This window comes from Scomber japonicus, chromosome 22 (genome assembly GCF_027409825.1).
Source record: "Scomber japonicus isolate fScoJap1 chromosome 22, fScoJap1.pri, whole genome shotgun sequence".
NCBI lineage: Eukaryota > Metazoa > Chordata > Actinopteri > Scombriformes > Scombridae > Scomber > Scomber japonicus.
Genome location: NC_070599.1, coordinates 13,845,787 through 13,864,472, shown reverse-complemented (window position 1 = coordinate 13,864,472; position 18,686 = coordinate 13,845,787). Strand labels below are relative to the sequence as shown.

The 18,686-nt window shown below is 39.0% G+C and overlaps 2 protein-coding genes across 3 annotated transcripts; one reads left to right on the top strand and one right to left on the bottom strand.

Moving 5' to 3' along the window:
• The first annotated feature begins 1,032 nt into the window (after window positions 1–1,032).
• LOC128383881 (N-acyl-aromatic-L-amino acid amidohydrolase (carboxylate-forming) B-like) lies at window positions 1,033–3,429 on the top strand. Its single transcript, XM_053343471.1, has 6 exons — window positions 1,033–1,280; window positions 1,380–1,575; window positions 1,676–1,769; window positions 1,843–1,950; window positions 2,080–2,192; window positions 3,184–3,429. The coding sequence occupies exons 1-6, from the start codon at window positions 1,033–1,035 to the stop codon at window positions 3,427–3,429; spliced, it is 1,005 nt and encodes a 334-aa protein (XP_053199446.1).
• Window positions 3,430–6,095: 2,666 nt separating this feature from the next.
• On the bottom strand, window positions 6,096–10,299 carry LOC128383857 (claudin domain-containing protein 1-like). Of its 2 annotated transcripts, XM_053343445.1 has the most exons (5): window positions 10,008–10,299; window positions 9,539–9,550; window positions 8,035–8,142; window positions 7,675–7,812; window positions 6,096–6,388 (listed from the first exon to the last, which is right to left on the bottom strand). In XM_053343445.1, exons 1-5 carry the CDS (start codon window positions 10,297–10,299, stop codon window positions 6,168–6,170), a joined length of 771 nt encoding a protein of 256 aa, XP_053199420.1. In that variant the 3' UTR covers window positions 6,096–6,167. The 2 variants fall into 2 exon arrangements, with proteins under 2 accessions (XP_053199420.1, XP_053199421.1); XM_053343446.1 differs by lacking the exon at window positions 9,539–9,550.
• Between the last annotated feature and the right edge of the window lie 8,387 nt (window positions 10,300–18,686).

The following is an 18,686-nucleotide window of genomic DNA, read 5'->3' as shown; positions in this document are numbered from 1 at the left end:
GTTCTTTTTATAACACTGGCTGGTTCTCTTGTTATTTGTCCAGTGAGAAGAGCCATTTCTTCCACTGTACACCTCACAGGCGCCTCTTCTGCTGTGTCATGCCAGCAGATTTATTTTTAGCCAATTTTCTGAAAGGCAGACTGGAACCTACCATCCTATACATGAGGCAGAGAGAGAAACAGGGAGTTGGGGAAAGTTGGGGAGGGGCTTACGGTTCGGCTGACCTGACAGCTGTTAGGACCAAAGGAAGCAACCGTTGCACCACATCACACTAAGGACACACCCTGTGTATGGTACAGTGTAGTACAGTGCGGTGGACAAGAGGAGTGAGAGGCACAGTGAGAGTTTGCACAACAGTGTACAGGCAGCCACAGCCTGTACAGAGGGAGGGATGGGAATGCTGAATCAGTGAAAACTGCATGAAAGCCTGGGAGAGGGTGGAAGGGGGTAAACGGCAGGGGGAGAGGGAAGGGGAAAGGTAACAGCCAGGGTAAACTGGGTAAGATGTACAGTGTGATGCCTTGTCATTCATTTCATTTCTTATTTGCAGAGCTTTCAATTCACCGAGATACACCTCAAGAGCTTTTCTCTTCACTTAACAGACTTTAAACAGACTTTTCATTTTAGCTGCTTTAGAGTACAGACAGCACACGTCTAGCTTTTTTAAAGCCGGAACTGCCCTGACAGTTTTCAGCAAGCCAGAAAAGCGAGGTAAGATATCCTAAATCAATATCTCTGCTTTGTGTTGCAGTGTTGTCTACAATGTACCCGGTGACATCCGCACTGGAGAAACTGATACCTCCCACTGAGTGAAACAAGAGGGAAATCAAATTTGGTTTGACAGCATTTGACATGGATGCATACTGAATGAAAAGAGATACAGATGGTGTATTAACAGAGAAAATGCAACCCAATCTGTGCATGTGATCTGCTCAAACTGGATGCTTGATATAATACAGGAGGACTGGAAATTTACATAAACCAGCTGCATATACTTTTCTTTCACTTTTTCCTCTGCCAGCTTGCAGTCAGATGGAGGTAGAGGAGGTGGTGAGTCTGCCAAGGTTGTCCCGGGTTGCTGTATGCGGCGGTACCCATGGCAACGAGCTGTCTGGGGTGTATTTGGTGAGAGAGCTGCTGAAGGTACAGAAGAAGGAGGAGGAGCAAGGTGATCCGCCTATGTCAGTGTTGATGGTGCTGTCGAACCCGCGGGCCATGCTGCAGTGCCGTAGATACATCGACACCGACTTGAACCGCTGCTTCACCCACGCCATCCTCAAGTAAGGCAGCAGTGATGATGAAGAGGTGATGAAACTCATGGTGAAAAGTTCTGATGATGAAGAGTTGTGATAGTACCAGATTGTATCTCTGTCTCCCAGTGGTCCCTTATCAGATATGGCCCCCCTCGAGATGATCAGGTCCAGAGAACTGAACGCCATGCTGGGGCCTAAAGGGAGTCCTGAGGCGATGGATTTTGTTTGTGACCTCCACAACACCACTGCCAACATGGGCCTGTGCCTCATCGCTTACTCAGACAGTGACTGGATCTGCCTGCACATATTCAAACATCTGCAGGCAAGCACAAGCAGCTCCTACAAGTATATTCAATTCACCCAGCATTTTGGGGACAGGTAATGCTAGAAAACTAAAGTTAAGTCTAACATGTCATTTTCAGAGGCTGATGCCAGATATACCAGTGAGGTACATCCATTTTGACGTCTCCCATAAAGAATCATATTCTCTAGATTCAGTTGGGAAACACGGATTTGGTAAGTTTTACATTTTTATTGCAATATACTGTATCATCTGTGATAGTTTTCATCTAAAATTCATTTTCTGCAGCCATTGAGATCGGTCCTCAGCCCCATGGTGTGGTGAGGTCAAACGTCTACACAGCCATGAAACTTGGGGTCCAACACATGCTTGATTGGATCCGTTTCTTCAACTCAGGTATACTTCTAAACACAGGTTACCAATTGAGTGTTTGTGCCCTACAAAACAGCCCTAAATTGGTCGAAATTTTTCCAGACTTGGTCATTGTTTAAGCTGTTTTTGTGCTTGTTCTGCTTTTATGTTCAGGTGCTACTATTGAAGGAGGATTTGTTGAGGTGTACACCATGGTTAAACACATTGACTATCCAAGAGACAAAGAGACTCACCACATCACAGCAGCAATTCATCCTCAACTCCAGGTACAGTCTGAGATCTGTGGCCTCCAGAGTTGCCTGCATTGTCTGATTTAAATGCTATTTTAATTTATACCTTATAATATGAGCATGATTTAACAAGGGAGTGGATAAAATAACTAAAATACCCAGAAACATGTAAATAAACTACGTATAAAAATAGAGAGCAGAGAAGCATCAAATACATAATGACCTAAACAAAGAAGCTAGACCTTTTGTCCTAAGAAAAAAAGAGAGAGGACTAATAGGGCATTGTTAATATCTAACGTGAACACACCTGCTGTTTGGGACACATTTAAATGAATGGCAGCCTTTCTGTAAATAACCAGCATATGAATGTTGCAGTGTAGTTTCTGTTGGATCCATCACAATTTTAAGATTGTGTATTTTGTGTTTGGAAACAGTAATTTGGCACTGTGACACACCTTATAAAAATCACTGCAACACTCTTTTAATGTTCTTAGTGTATAAAATCATATTGGTCAGTTTTGAACGTAAACTAATAAATTGTGCTTTTTCACCTAAAAGGTAAATTATGTTGTTTCAGTTCAGTAATAAGAAGCTTCATTTTAGTTAATTGAATTCTCACACATGGTCAGCTCATTGTCAATTACCTTTTCTCAAGGGTATCATCCATTTTTGATGAAAAAGCGATGAAACAATAAGGACAACTGTTATAATTGTTCAACATTTTAGAAAACAGATTGATGAAAAGACTGATACCATCGTGTCTGTGCATTAATTATGGCGCTATAGAGCCAGGAAGAGTTTACCGTTAGCTTGGGCTGTGTCCAAAGGTTTAAAAAGGCTGTTTCTCCCTGCTTTTACTTTTTATGCTAACTAAGCTAATCAAGTTTAATTGATCCTCTTCTGTAGCTGGTGACTCAACCACAAAACTAACATAATAATATCAAAATATCCCTTTTAAGAACTTTTTAACTCAATAATTTAGCAGTCATCTTAGCAATTAGCAATAACTGAATACTTTTCCTCACAGGACCGAGATTTCTGTCCGCTCCATCCTGGGGACCCTCTGTTTCAGACTTTCTCTGGTGAAACGCTGAGGTATAAAGGGAGCGAACCTCTTTATCCCTTCTTCATCAATGAATGTGCATATTACGAAAAGGGCATTGCTCTCTCCCTGGCAAGAAAGAAGTGTGTGAAGATTCCCGCAATCCGGGTGCAGACAGAAGAGGAGCAACTAGCTAACCCCCAGGCGTACGATTCAGAAGACGAGGACTGAGAAACACCTGCTACAGACAGTGTTTGAAAGTGAGAGTCCACGTGATAAGAGGCGAAAACAGACTGATGTGACTATGAAATAAATTTTTAAAAAGCTTTTATTGAAATGACAGCGGTTGCTTTGAACACGCACATATGTTTTGTTTAAGTTGGCATACACTCACACACAATATTTAAGTGGACAAATTGACCATTTCAGCTCTCAACTGGAGAATGTACGACACATTCACTGTAGGTTCACAAAAAGCACAGTCATAGAGCGATATGGTGACATTTAGCGGATTCAAGGACAGAACCATTTCTTGTATTTGAAGGCTAAATCTGTAAAGTACAATCGGATTTATCATGACATCTTTCAGACCACACGGTGTGTATTTTCACAGACATTCTCAACTTTTAAGCATGGTTCTTTGGGTAATAATGGGGCTTTTTTTTCAAAATGTATTTGATATATTTGGGACATTTATATTGTCAAAAAATATAAATTCACTACGGACCACTACTGCAATATTCAGGATATGTTCAGAAACAATTTAAGTGCAAAGGAATACAGTAGCGTATCACAATATGGCCTTTAAAGTACATTCATAATGCCTAACAGGGAAATTGATCTCCCTAAATCCTGTTCTGTCAGTTCATTTCTTTGTCATTTTTTTTTTCCCAGAATAGTGATAATAAATAGGAATTAATAAATTAAAAAACATCAAAGAACAAATACAAATCAAATAGATAACTAACTAAACACAATTTAATTCATATAAGAAGTGAAAAGTTGTATGAAATTAAAATTATATGAGGTCAACAAAACACAAAATGGTGAAAAGACTATGTTGAATAAATAAGGACTTTTTCATGTTTTCTACAAAAGCCTACAAAATCATTTAAAACGTTAAAAATATCCTTAAATAATAATAATAATAATAAAACAAACAAAAACAATGCATTGGGTACAAAAGTTATAAACATGAACACAGTCTGACCTCAATAATTGTCAGAAATAAATAAATATCACTTAAGTTTGAAAAAAAGGTGAACAGAAATGCAAATCTTGAGTCATAACAGAAACACATTAATCATTGTCTCTCGCTGTGCTCTTCATTTGCTCCCACTGACCAAGTATATTTTAAAGCCGTTGATGTAAAAGACTTCACTACACAACAGAAAACCTCTGTCAAAAATAAATACCTTCTGGTTCAGTTCAAGGTTTTTCTGTGCTCAGGCTGTCCCGAGCACCTGCAAAGTGTTATTTTCATGTGCAACAAGGTGCACACATCACGTCAACCAGCACACTCATTGGTCGATTTTTTTTTCTCTCCAAGCGTGCACAATTTAATTAAATATTTTGAGCTATGAGTAACTCCCCTATTTTGCCTTTTGGCCATCATTTCTCCTGGTTATGATAACAAAGGAGATGAAATTCCAAACAACACATATATTTGGACAGATGTTTCGTTCCCTGCTGTTGACCTTAATTACACTACTTCTATTGTGTTAACATTGTACTGGGAACAATGTGCATACACAACTAGTAGTTGTCTGAAAACTTGCCGTTAAAGATTCCTACAGAAATGTTGAGAGAAATATAATAATATAAGGCATGTCTGAAATTGTAACTGATTAATAATTTATATGCACATCTATTCCTTCTCCCTCTTTGGAAATTAGTAATCTAAGAATATGCAAATTAGGTACATTTCAAAAGTGGATGTAAGATGTCTTATACTTCACTATAAAGTGGGGCTGGATATCGGTACTTGTTACCTTTAAAAGGTATCAACTAAAATAATACGGTACCGTCTAGTATTGAAACTTCCCCAGTCAATCCTTTTTGTATCAAGAGTTCAAAAAACACAACTTTATTTATTTCTTCACCACAAGCATTTAATTTAATTTAATGTGACATGTGATTGGCCCTCTACTACACCGTGGCAGTCTGTGGCTGTAATATTTCTTTGTACAGTTATTTAATAAATATTTGAACACTTTCAAAATGTATTTGTACAAATATTATTTGGATGGGAAGGAATGATGGCATTTTATGCAAATGTATACTTCAATTCACATGATTATTGGGTATTGAATAAAGTAGGAAAAAGGTATCAAATGAAGTATTGTATTGGCATCAGTATCACTTTTAGAAAAAACTTTCAGAAAAACTATTTTTTTTCTCTTTAAATAATACATAACCCTAACCCTAACTTTGGAGTTTACTTAAAAACTGTCAGATCATCCAAACACACGTTTTTGTCTTGTTGGACAATAACTTTATAAGTACAATGTTATCATAACCGTTGTTGAAATTATGGCCAAAACTGTAAAAATAAGATTTAAGTTGTAATCATCCAGAATGATCCTTTAATGTACCTTCTTTTCAAGTGGGAATCCATCCCATATTCAAAGCCCAGGATCTAATTAGTGTGTAGTATGAAACTGGGACACAGTTAATACTTTTCAGCTTAGTGTCAAGTTATTCTAAACTATACATATGCTTAACTTGACACATTTCTCTGATTGACCTTTTTCAGACTGCTTCTTTAACCCTTAGAGAGATAAAAATCAAATCTTTTAATACAGCAGATAGGGTCCCTACAATAGTGTACATGCACTTTAATCCATCACAGGGCAAAACGCAAAGATTAACCCACATCCTGTTCCACTGAGATTATTATAAAATGCCACTTGGTGTCAAGAGTGGGGTTTGAATTGAAACAGGGCAGAGATCCAGAGCTGAATCTCAGTCTACGCCACCCGGTAGGCGGTCATGCGGTAGTAGTTCTGACTGTGGCTGCGTGCTGCCCACACCAGCAGCGCGGCGGCCATCATGTGGAGCGGTGAAGAAATGAGGGCCAAATAGAGGGACCAACCCAGGGAGCCATCCACCTTGTCGGGCAGCATCGACACCCGGTGGAGCAGGTCCATCCCTGCTAGGTAGCAGCAAACTGTGGCTAAGGAGCAGAGACCTGCAGGATACAGGATGAGGGGGCTTAAACATTTGCTAGCTGAATTTTTTGGGCTTATAATTTCGTATGTATACATTTTTGATACTTCAAACACACACACTCATCTAGTGCTACTGCTTTTTTCACAGCAGACATTTTGATTTCTTAATAGAAAAAGCACAAGTGTTACTAATAACATTAACCATGGCTCTGCTCAACTCAAGTATCCCACTTAAGCGTGACAGTGAGCCAGCATACACAATAGCAGGGCCCTAAAACCGAAGCTTAATGAAATACAGCTATTCATTGATTTTATTATTATCATCATCTGTGCTTCTTCTACTGTAACAGGTCAAAAAATCCTCCAGTGAATCTGTTGAGATGCAGTCTGAGGTCTCCCTGAGTTGGATGGCAGTGATGCCGACTATTAACCTACAAATGATTCTTAAACTGATGTGAGAATTTATATTGATTATTAAAACCAAATACTGTTCCCAATCTTCTCAAAAACAGGCCAGCTGTTGAGCATAGCACAATAAACTATACACAGAACAGTTAGCAAACAGTTGCTTATTCTTACATCCGGCAGACATGAAGCATCATTAGCATTCATTTGTAGTTATGTTTTCATTCATCTGACAAATATCCAGTATTTGCTCTCTTTTAAGCTTTGTTTTGTTCCCATTAATATCTGAAATATCTGGCTATGTAGTTGTGAAATGCTGCAGTGTCCACCTAACAAGAGTCTGACTGAACAGCTTTGCTACTATTTTTAAGCTTCAAGCCTATTTTCCTCTGCTTTCAACCCATAAATGCAACATGGGCTCTGAGCTCTTCCAAAACTCAGGTGACCTACCACTCTACCTACATTGTACTTGAACATCTCCTCCAGTATAACACACAAATCGAGTATTGGCTGCTCACACTACACCTCCTCTGCACATTTGGTGCCTGGTAGGTGGCAAACAGAGGGCTTTTTGTCTGCTGCCTGCTGTAGCTGCAATCAAGGTGGCAGTGAAACCGAAACAGTAAAGTTATGGGCCGCAAAGCCAAAACGATGAGCTGAAAGATATTAAAACTGCAGGGAGCTAAGACTGGGGTTTTTTTTGAGTGAAACCTTTTGCAAAAAATATTTTACATCAGCCCAGTAATTGTTTCCTTATTTAATTAAAGAATCCTTTTCACTGACATGGCTCAATCCACAATCACAAGCTTGTAATAATAACCCTTTTACTGCTTAAGGCTGATTTCTTGAATACTTTAAAAATGAGTCGGTTTTCGATCAAACGGCCTGGCACAGGTCTTACCAGCCAGCAGGTGAAGGACTCCTATGCCAAGTGTGGGTGCGAGACTTCGGCAGAGGCAGGCACAGAACCCAGTCAGGCCTGCCAACACCACAAGGGCCAGAGAGATCAGTGGCAGCAGAAATTGGCACCTCCACAGGTCTACAAATACATACATGCACACACACAGATACAGGAATGAGTCTGGAGGCATCACAGTTACTGACCATCTTGTGCTGGACAGAAAACGGCACCCTGATTGGGGTCAATGTATTATTCAACATGACATATTGGTCATTATTAATGCACAATGATGAGAAGAGGCTGATTTTTTTTTTGCATCTTTATGGTATCATTTAAAAAGATTAAATTGATTGAACTTACAGGTGCGCACCAAGTCCTCTCCGCTATTGTGGTTTCCTGGTTCTTTATATTTAGGAGTGAACTGCTGAGGTAGAGTGAAGCTCCGACACTCCAGCACCATCTTGGCATCTGAAAGAGGTTTTTTTTTTATTTAATCTTTGTCTCATTAAGATATTTTTTCTAAGAGAGACCTGAGAACAAGAAACATTCATAAGACAAGCACACCATCAGCAAAAAGACTACATAATAACAAGGGAATTAATAAAAAACAATTAGAGGAGTCATAAAAAACATCAGGTAATAAAGCTTTTTCCATTCCATTTAAAAAGGTGCATGGTACCTGAAACTGATTCTGCCAACATTAGTACAAACATGAGGGATATCTGAGGTTCAGTAGTTACTGAATCGATAGATTTAAATGAGAGAAGAGATGTGAGGAAGTTTGGAAGCTTCAAACGCTCAAACATCAAGCTTCATGTATTTATAGATGAATAATATGAAAGGACTATTTCTTCTTGACTGTAGGGAAGTCTATCCAGCCCAGGGATACAGAGAACGATGATGGTTTGTCATTTGTGATGAAGCCTATGATACACTATGATACACGCAGTTTAGCTCAGTGATGATGGGGCAGCGTGACAGTACAGAATAACCGCACACTAGAGGACAGATATGACGGTTGACTGCACAATAGCTTTACGGTTGGAAGAAGACAGACAGCCTTTAATTCTATAGAGGCCTAGTTAGAGTTTTAATTTTTGGGTCAAAATGCTGAATATGAATCTTTAATATAGTCTGCTGTCTAGCCAAAACTTTAAGAATATATAATACTCAATAAGAGTAATATGTATATTTCCTTAAAGCACCAGTATATAAGTTTGTATTAGTACAATTCTATATTTTCTCACTTCTGTGGAGAAATTGTTTGCACTTAATATCAATAAAAATGTACATTATTTAACATATTTTGTGAGACTAAGAAGCCACTTGTTTTTATTCAGGAAATTCAATAACCAAATAAAGATCATTTCCATAACTTTTGTTGATATGACAATTGATTTTTTAAATTTTCACTCCATTAACCCCATACATAAGAAACATGATCCCACTAAGAAGCAGTTTTTGTGAGGTTTTTGCTGACAGCTGAAATTAACTGCTATAAAATCACAAGAGCCAAAACACGCAATTATATTCCTTATATGACATTCATCACTCTATTAATGTTATGGCTTAGAAAAATAAGTTTTTAAATGTGAATTGATTATGGGAGATACTGATTTTTTTTAAAGTTCTGTGTACAGATGAATGATTTACGTGAATGTGTTTGTACTGAAATGTGTCTGTTATACCAGTGGTATAGTATGACATTACCCTCAAAACACATTATATTAAGTTATTATTTAGGCCTCATGTATTAACTAAATTGATGATGAAACAAATATTTACCACCTTCATTCAACTGTTTCCAGTGACAAACATGTGAAAACTAAATCAAATTCACCCAATAACTTTATAACTCTTGCACATTTGGTTCTGCCTTCTGACTTTTTCAAAGATTACTGATCAGAAAATGGAATGCTTATTGATGACAGCTTCTATTATCACTATATAAATGTGTATGAGAGGGTGAACTTTGCCAATTCCAGTGATTGGAAGACTAGAAAAGGGATATGCATGGCCCATTTAGTTAGCTCTGTGACTGTAATGATAATCCATGCCAGACACATACTAGGGATAATACCATCCATAATCCAAGGTGGCTACCTGCTAGGGTAATGAGCCACACCTGGTGGAATCTACCTAACACAAGGTGAGGCTCATATTTAGACAGCCAGGGTACAAAATTTACTTTTTATCCACCTGCCAAAGTGAGTTAGGCAAATCTACCAGCAGCTACTTGAATATTTTACCTGCATTTGGCTGGTGGCAGGTGCTTACTTTGTGGCCCCACCTGTCTAAAGAGGTGTAATAAGAGTGAGGTTATATAAACATACCTGACTCTTTGTGCCAGTGTGTGCTGACAGGAACGAGTACACACCGCCACCAGAGGCCCACGGTCCCGTTGAGACGGAACAAGGTGTCACTGTAGGTTTTCTCATCAAACTCCCCGTCCATGAACTCCTCATACAGGGAGCGCAACTCGGACACGTTGGCCTCTCCGCGCACGGTGGGGCTGCTGTACTGGTACCAGTGCTGCGTCCCGATGGCCACCGACAGATACACGGTGGCCAGTATGCTTAGCACACAGGCGATGACCAGAGCTGTGGCGTAGCGATTGTCAACCATTGTTCACCGACCCAGAGACACGTCAAAAGGGATTAAGTTGATGCCGGTGGCCGAGTCGCCGCGCATCCAATTTAACCGATCTGCGATGCTTCCTGTCTCCCACTCCTCTCTCACTCTCTCAGTCACTCTGGCATCCTTAAATCTATAAAAGATGCTGGGCTGTGCCGTGCAATAGCCAACGACAGCCTTTTGTTTTAATGATTGATACTCATCTCCAGTGCTGTCCTAACAGTGAGCAGCCCTGAAGCCCGGCTTGGATGCGCCATCTGTTCCCTTGTCCCACTTCCACAGATGGTGGGTGGCCCGATGCTGTGTTTGATATCACAGAGCAATAACAGTCCTCAGCAAAGACACGAGCCAAAAACTGGCCTATATTGTAAGACACAGTGTGTCGTTGGCAGCACCAGCATGCAAATGCAGATTTTATGCTACGTCCGTTTTAGAGCGGCAGGTGATGCCGAACGCACCCAGGATGATTTGAGTTGTAAACACACTAATCCATGCGTTTTCCTCTTCCGGTTCCGCTGATCAGCAGATATAAAAATAACATTTTCACAGCCGGTCACTTTGTAAAGCGCATGACACACAACACAAAGCATTTTTTGAAGTCAAGATGAGCAATAGCAGATGATGATTAAATAAAATCCTGGCAGAGAAATTATTAAAGTTAAGCTACACATTTTGTCAACCTGATTTCTAAAAAATATTGCATGTGTAAAGCAAATTATTACTCACTCATAAAAAAAAGGTTGATAATCCATTTTTTGTTGACTTAATCAATATTGTTTCAGCTCTAGATCACTAGAATAGACTATTTGGGACATTCAAACTAAAGGTATTAAAAACATAAAGATTATTATTCCTCCTGGACTTTGATAAACATTTACTGAATCACAAGAGACAAGTTGTATGTTTTGGGGAAAAAAGAAATTTCCCAATCATTTCCCTAAAAAGTTGAACAATAAGCCTCAGCAACAGCCTGTTAATCTTTTCTTTCTTTTTTTTCAAATTTAACATTAAAAGAGTTATGGCCCTTTAAGGACATCAGGCCATTCCTTTAAAAGTTTGGTAACCAATTACAGACAAACAGTAAGTGAACAGTTTTGTTTTTGGGTCATCAGAATATGGCATATCCCATGTTCCATGAAGATTAGATTAAATATGTACCAAAAGAAGCCAAAAATGGGTTAAAATATGGAATAGCAGAATTTTTTTCCAGGTCCAAATGGACAGGGCATAGACCAGTCAAATCACCTTCATTCAAAGAACACACTGCACACATATTGCTTTGCCAGGCCTCATGGTTCATGATTTATAAGCCAAAACCTAAAACACATAACTGGTGGGGCTATAGATACCATGATTTAATATGTTAAGTATTTTCACTTGCAACACCTGTCCATGAATTATAAATACTTTGACACTGTTTGAGATATCAAGTTTAAAACATTCCTCCCATAGACTTTTGTTATGAACAAGAGTCAGACCCAAGAGCAGGATAATGTGTAAAGTAGTATTTATTGCCAGGTTGAATTCTGATGGAGGCCGAGGGCAGAAAGGTATGGTGCTCAGAGCTGCTGGTAGAATGGCGGGGTGAAGGAGCGGACTGACGTGGGAATAGCTGGCTGGCAGGCTGAGGATAAGGTGAAGATGATCCTGAGGCACAAGGAAAAATGTGATTAGTAAACAGCAAAAAACAAGCAGAGAAGTCACTAAAGTAGAATTGCCGTGCCTCAAGTGTACCTACCACTGAGATGAGATAACAATCTTGCAAGGATTGTTAGCGAGGAGAGCCGGGGTAGGTGACTTTATGAGAGGCAGCCAGGTGTGTTGACTGGACAGATTGCAAGCAGGTGTGAGTGCCACAGCAGAGCCAGTAGACAGGGAGAGCTGGGAGGAGAACCACACCCATGCCAGGTTCACATGGACAAAAACAAAAAAGGAGAGCGACAGAGAGAGACAAACAGAGGAGCACTGGAAACACCAGAGAGGGGCAGAGTAACACTAGGGGTCTGCAGCTGAGTCAGCCAAATTCACAACAACTTTCCAATAAAAATTATAATATGAACAACACAAAAAACAACAACACACTGATAAGTAAAACACAAAATATAATTAAAAAAACTCAAGAAATCAATAATGAAAGTGTAGGTAAAGGCATTCCTCCTTACTAATGTTAGGTATGAATTATGGACATTATGTCAAATAAGAGAGCAGAGGAGAAAAGGTATTCTCTAATTTTGCAAGCCAGATAAAAAAATGTGACACCTCAATATCTAAATAAAAGTAAGAATGATAACCTGAATATAACTGTGAATCAAATAACAATTGAACTTATGAAAAATACATAGCAAAACAAGAACATATACACAAATAAATTATAACTTAAACAATAAATCAAACAAATAAAATCCATTTGAATCATGTATGAGATTTTTTAGGAGCATGTATCTTTTAAAATATTGTGTTTAAAGATAGTATCAGTATTTGAGTGTCATCTTCCTCAAGGGCAGCATATTGAGACATAGTGATAGCCACACACAGTGATAATTGGGTGTTTAACTAGCCTACCCACCACAAACATGAAAGAAGAAGCCCTGTGGACATCATCCAGTGCCTGGCTTACTTTCACAGTCCTTGTTATAACGATCCATGGCATTTGTTACTGAATGATATAACTATTTATAGCTATGTACTGTGTACATGACAACTACTGTTACAGTTACTTTACAGTCCACTGCACTCAATCAATGGGTAGCTGAGCTGAGCAAACTAACATTCAGGGTGAGAAACCTCAAGTATATCTAAGTAATGGAGATTTGATGAGTGTAGGACATGAAATTTATAAGTTTCACAGACATTTCATTGTTTTGTTCTTTTGGGGGGTTTTTTTGGGAGGGGGGGTCATTTAAAAGGATTTGAGGGCAGTCCATCATTGTTGCCACACTGCTCTTCCACATACATTGAATTGGGGTGTGTTGTGGCTTAATAAAAGAAGGCTGAGATGATCATCAGTCAGACAGACACTCTTCCTCTGCAGTGTCTATTTCACAATCACTGTGGAACTGTGGGGGTCTGTGAAATTGTAAGAATATTTAATAATTAATATGAGACAAAGTAGATCTCATTTTTACACAATTTTAAACAATCTGCCTGTCCATTGGTAACAAAATGTGCCTACCAACACCATTAACTGAAGCTTATTTAGCAAATGCACCACTTCCAGCATTCCTATAAATACCTTCTAATTAGGTATAATGTGTTAATTAGTGAGCTTTCAAGCTCTGAGGTGCTGGTATACAAATTTTGTTACCTTTGGCTGTTCCCTGGCATTCCCATTCATGATAACAAACTAAGCTAAATGGCTGCAAGCTGTAGCTTTATATGTACCATACAGGTATGAGAGTGGTATAGTATTTTTGTCATTTCACTCTTGGCAAAAAACCAAATAAGTGTATTTCCAAAAACATTCCTTTAAAACATTTGTAATTACCTCACTTGTGCTGTTCTGTTCCTCCTGATCCTCCTCAGAAAAGTTGAAAGTGGTCCGGATCACAATTGGATGATCGAACACAAGGGGCCTCACAGTTGCAATTTTTGGGCTATATTCGAAGAACACTATATTTCCCATAGAATTAGAATCAGATAATGTGGTCTGAGACACAAGTCCAGTTGATGGCAAAGAGCTTGATGGTACTGTTGCTGCTGCAGTATTTGTATCTGATGAAACAGGGTCATCAGTTGACAAAGTTGGTGTCACCGTCATGTTTGTTGGTGTATCTGTGGAAGAGTCATTCACTTGTCCCTTGACATCTGCATTTTGGGTAAGAGTAACATCTGTTGGCACAGATGTTGACGTTGTACGGGTTGTATGCATTGATCCTGTTGTAAGGGATGTTGTGTTTGAAGCAGTACTGTATGATGCATTGTGGGGAACAGATGAGACATTTTGCAGTTGTGAGGCAGATGAGATGCCTGTGGATCGTGTTGTAAGTACTGTTGATCCGTCGGTTGGCAATGTGTCGGGAAGAACTGATGAGTGTCCTGTTGGTGTATTAACTGAAGCACTAGTTAAGGATGGAATGAGTGTGATGGGAGGAGTTGAACTCGGCAGACTGGTGCTGTTTACAGTTGGGGATGTTGTTCCTGGTTGCTTGGTAGTCTCTCCGAAATGTGTCATTGAGGTTGATGGTACATATGTTGATGAAGAGGTTGCTGCAGAAGTAAAACCTTGTGGTTTGACTGTATGTGCTGGTGTGGATGTTGTGGTTTGTGCCACTGCTATGGATTCTGTTGCCATCAGTGTGTTGGTCTGTACTGCTGTTGTGACAGATTCTGTAGTTTGTGTTGGTATGGATTTCCCTTCGCTTACAAAGGGTGTACCTTGTATCACAGATGTGTGAATTGTAGGTGATGCTGTTGAAGCCACACTGTGTGTTGGTAACCTGAATGATTCAGATGCTGTAGCTTGTACTCGATTTGATAACTGTGTGGTCACAACATTAGTTTGTGTAGTTTGCAGTGGTGTTGTAGTGTGTGTTACTGTTGATCCACTGTGTGCTGGTGTTAGGCTTTGTTTTACAGTTGCAGACGCTAATATAAGTGCAGATGTAGTTGCCACATATGCTGTGCTTTGAACTGGAGATGCTGATTGTGTGGTTGCAAAAGCAGTTTGTGTTGATCTCCTCATTGTTGTTTGATAAGCTGTAGTTTGTGGCTGCTTTGTTACTAATGATGTAGTTCGTGATGAAGTGATTTTTTGAGGTGTTGCAGTTGATTCCACTGCTACAGACGTGCTGTCTGATATCTGTTTATCTGTTGTTGATACTACAGTGTTATCTTGTTGTCTTGGTGTTGCTGATTTATGATGTGTCTGTGTTGTGCTATGACTTGTTTTTAATTCAGTACTTATTTTTGGAACTGTGGACGATGCCAATGTTTGTGAGGTGACTGAGTTGGTTGATGTAGGTGTTGCAGCTTCTGCTGGAGCTGTTGGTTGTTTGGTTACAGTTGTAGTTTGTGTAGATATCTGTGGTGGTGAAATAGATTGTGTTGGTGTACTTGTGGAAAGTGTATCCACAGATCTTGTAGTTTGTGTTGTGTATGTCATTGGTGTTTGTGTTTGTGTAGTCACTGATCCACTATGTGTTAGTGTTGTGTTGTGAATTGTTGTTGTTCCAGTACCTTGTTTTACAGCTGTGGATGATACCATTGTTAATGTAGGTGTAACTGGTTCGTTTGTTTGAGATATTGTACTTTGTGTAGGAGCTGCTGATCCTGTGGTTACAACTGTACTTTGCGGTGGTGTTACCACAGATGAAGTAGTTTCAGTTGATGTTCTTGACAATTCTGTTGTGGGTGAACTTAGTTGTTTTTGTGTTGCTGTGGATATTGTTTCTGCAGATGTTGTAGTTTGTGTTGTGAATGCATTTCCTATGGATTCTGCTGTTTGTGTTGGTGTGGTCACTGATCCATGGTGTGTTGGTGTTGTACTGTGAATTGTTGTTGATACTGTACTTTGTTTTACAGCTGTGGATGGTACCATAGCTAATGATGCTGTAGTTTGTGATGTGGCTGATTGTATTGTAGTTTTTGTTGTTCTTGTCTCTCTTTCATCAGCTGTGGTTTGTGGTTCTGTTGTTACAGATGATCTAGTTTGTGTTGAAGGGATCTGTGATGGTGTTGTAAAAGGTATCACTTGTTCTCTTTTATTTGTTGTTGATAATATAATGTCTGCTGATGATGTGAATATTGTTTCTGATGAAGATGTCATAGATTGAGTTAGCTTTGCTGTGGATGCTGTTGTTTTTGATACATGAGTGTTAGTTGAGATTTCTTTTGGAGATCCACTTGTTACAGTAACTGTAGTTTGTACTGGAGTTGTTGATTGTGGTGAATCTGTTTTGGGTGTGGAATATTCGGTTACATTTGTGGTTGATGCTGTTGTGGATGCTTTTGCATTTGTTTGAACAATTATTGAGCTGGTGTTTTGTGGTGTTGTGCTACGAAATGTTGTTTCGTTGTTTTGTTTTAGTCCTGTTGATTTCAGTGTATGAATTGTTGTTTGTGATTCTGCTGTTCTTTTATTAACTGTAGTTTGCCTTGGTGTTACCCAAGATGATGCTTTTTCAGTTCCTTGTGTTCGTGTTGGTGTAGTCACTGATTTATGGTCTGTTGGTGTTGTGCTATGACTTGTTTTTAATTCAGTACTTATTTTTGCAACTGTGGATGATGCCAATGTTTGTGAGGTGACTGAGTTGGTTGATGTAGGTGTTGCCGCTTCTGCTGGAGCTGTTGGTTGTTTGGTTACAGTTGTAGTTTGTGTAGATCTTTGTGGTGGTGAAATAGATTGTGTTGGTGTACTTGTGGAAAGTGTATCCACAGATCTTGTAGTTTGTGTTGTGAATGTCATTGGTGTTTGTGTTGGTGTAGTCACTGATCCACTGTGTGTTAATGTTGTGTTGCTGTGAATTGTTGTTGTTCCAGTACCTTGTTTTACAGCTGTGGATGATATCATTGTTAATGATGTAGATGTAACTGGTTCGTTTGTTTGAGATATTGTACTTTGTGTAGGAGTTGCTGATCCTGTGGTTACAACTGTACTTTGTGGTGGTGTTACCACAGATGAAGTAGTTTCAGTTGATGTTCTTGACAATTCTGTTGTGGGTGAACTTAGTTGTTTTTGTGTTGCTATGGATATTGTTTCTGCAGATGTTGTAGTTTGTGTTGTGAATGCATTTTCTATGGATTCTGCTGTTTGTGTTGGTGTGGTCACTGATCCATGGTGTGTTGGTGTTGTACTGTGAATTGTTGTTGATACTGTACTTTGTTTTACAGCTGTGGATGGTACCATAGTTAATGATGCTGCAGTTTGTGATGTGGCTGATTGTATTGTAGTTTTTGTTGTTCTTGTCTCTCTATCATCAGCTGTGGTTTGTGGTTCTGTTGTTACAGATGATCTAGTTTGTGTTGAAGGGATCTGTGATGATGTTGTAAAAGGTATCACTTGTTCTCTTTTATTTGTTGTTGATACTATAATGTCTGCTGATGTTGTGAATATTGTTTCTGTTGAAGATGTCATAGATTGAGTTAGCATTGTTGTGGACGCTGTTGTTTTTGACACTGGACTTTTTGTAGATGTTATATGATTTGGTGTTGATGCATGAGTGTTAGTTGAGATTTCTTTTGGAGATCCACTTGTTACAGTAATTGTAGTTTGTACTGGAGTTGTTGATTGTGGTGAATCTGTTTTGGGTGTGGAATATTTTTTTAAATTTGTGGTTGATGCTGTTGTGGATGCTTTTGCATTTGTTTGAACAATTATTGAGCTGGTGTTTTGTAGTGTTGTGCTACGAAATGTTGTTTCGTTGTTTTGTTTTAGTTCTGTTGATTTCAGTGTATGAATTGTTGTTTGTGATTCTGCTGTTCTTTCATCAACTGTAGTTTGCCTTGGTGTTACCCAAGATGATGCTTTTTCAGTTTCTTGTGTTCGTGTTGGTGTAGTCACTGATTTATGGTCTGTTGGTGTTGTGCTATGACTTGTTTTTAATTCAGTACTTATTTTCGTAACTGTGGATGATGCCAATGTTTGTGAGGTGACTGAGTTGATTGATGTAGGTGTTGCAGCTTCTGCTGGAGCTGTTGGTTGTTTGGTTACAGTTGTAGTTTGTGTAGATATCTGTGGTGGTGAAATAGATTGTGTTGGTGTACTTGTGGAAAGTGTATCCACAGATCTTGTAGTTTGTGTTGTGAATGTCATTGGTGTTTGTGTTGGTGTAGTCACTGATCCACTGTGTGTTAGTGTTGTGTTGCTGTGAATTGTTGTTGTTCCAGTACCTTGTTTTACAGCTGTGGATGATATCATTGTTAATGATGTAGATGTAACTGGTTCGTTTGTTTGAGATATTGTACTTTGTGTAGGAGTTGCTGATCCTGTGGTTACAACTGTACTTTGTGGTGGTGTTACCACAGATGAAGTAGTTTCAGTTGATGTTCTTGACAATTCTGTTGTGGGTGAACTTAGTTGCTTTTGTGTTGCTGTTGATATTATTTCTGCCGATGTTGTAGTTTGTGTTGTGAATGCATTTCCTATGGATTCTGCTGTTTGTGTTGTTGTGGTCACTGATCCACTGTGTGTTAGTGTTGTGTTGTGAATTGTTGTTGTTCCAGTACCTTGTTTTACAGCTATGGATGATACCATTGTTAATGTAGGTGTAACTGGTTCTGTTGTTTCATATATATTATTTTGTATTGGAGTTGTTGATCCTGTGGTTACAACTGTACTTTGCGGTGGTGTTACCACAGATGAAGTAGTTTCAGTTGATGTTCTTGACAATTCTGTTGTGGGTGAACTTAGTTGTTTTTGTGTTGCTGTGGATATTGTTTCT

What these genes read in the sequence shown, in the direction of transcription:
- LOC128383857 (XM_053343445.1), bottom strand. Translation starts at nt 10,299, where the DNA reads ATGGTTGACAATCGCTACGCCACAGCTCTGGTCATCGCCTGTGTGCTA. An exon ending in AGAGGACTTGGTGCGCACCT is followed by an intron (nt 7,813 to 8,034) that starts GTAAGTTCAATC and finishes ATGTATTTGTAG; the next exon opens with ACCTGTGGAGGTGCCAATTT. An exon ending in AGTCCTTCACCTGCTGGCTG is followed by an intron (nt 6,389 to 7,674) that starts GTAAGACCTGTG and finishes TGTATCCTGCAG; the next exon opens with GTCTCTGCTCCTTAGCCACA.
- LOC128383881 (XM_053343471.1), top strand. Translation starts at nt 1,033, where the DNA reads ATGGAGGTAGAGGAGGTGGTGAGTCTGCCAAGGTTGTCCCGGGTTGCT. An exon ending in AGTTGGGAAACACGGATTTG is followed by an intron (nt 1,770 to 1,842) that starts GTAAGTTTTACA and finishes CATTTTCTGCAG; the next exon opens with CCATTGAGATCGGTCCTCAG. An exon ending in GATCCGTTTCTTCAACTCAG is followed by an intron (nt 1,951 to 2,079) that starts GTATACTTCTAA and finishes TTTTATGTTCAG; the next exon opens with GTGCTACTATTGAAGGAGGA.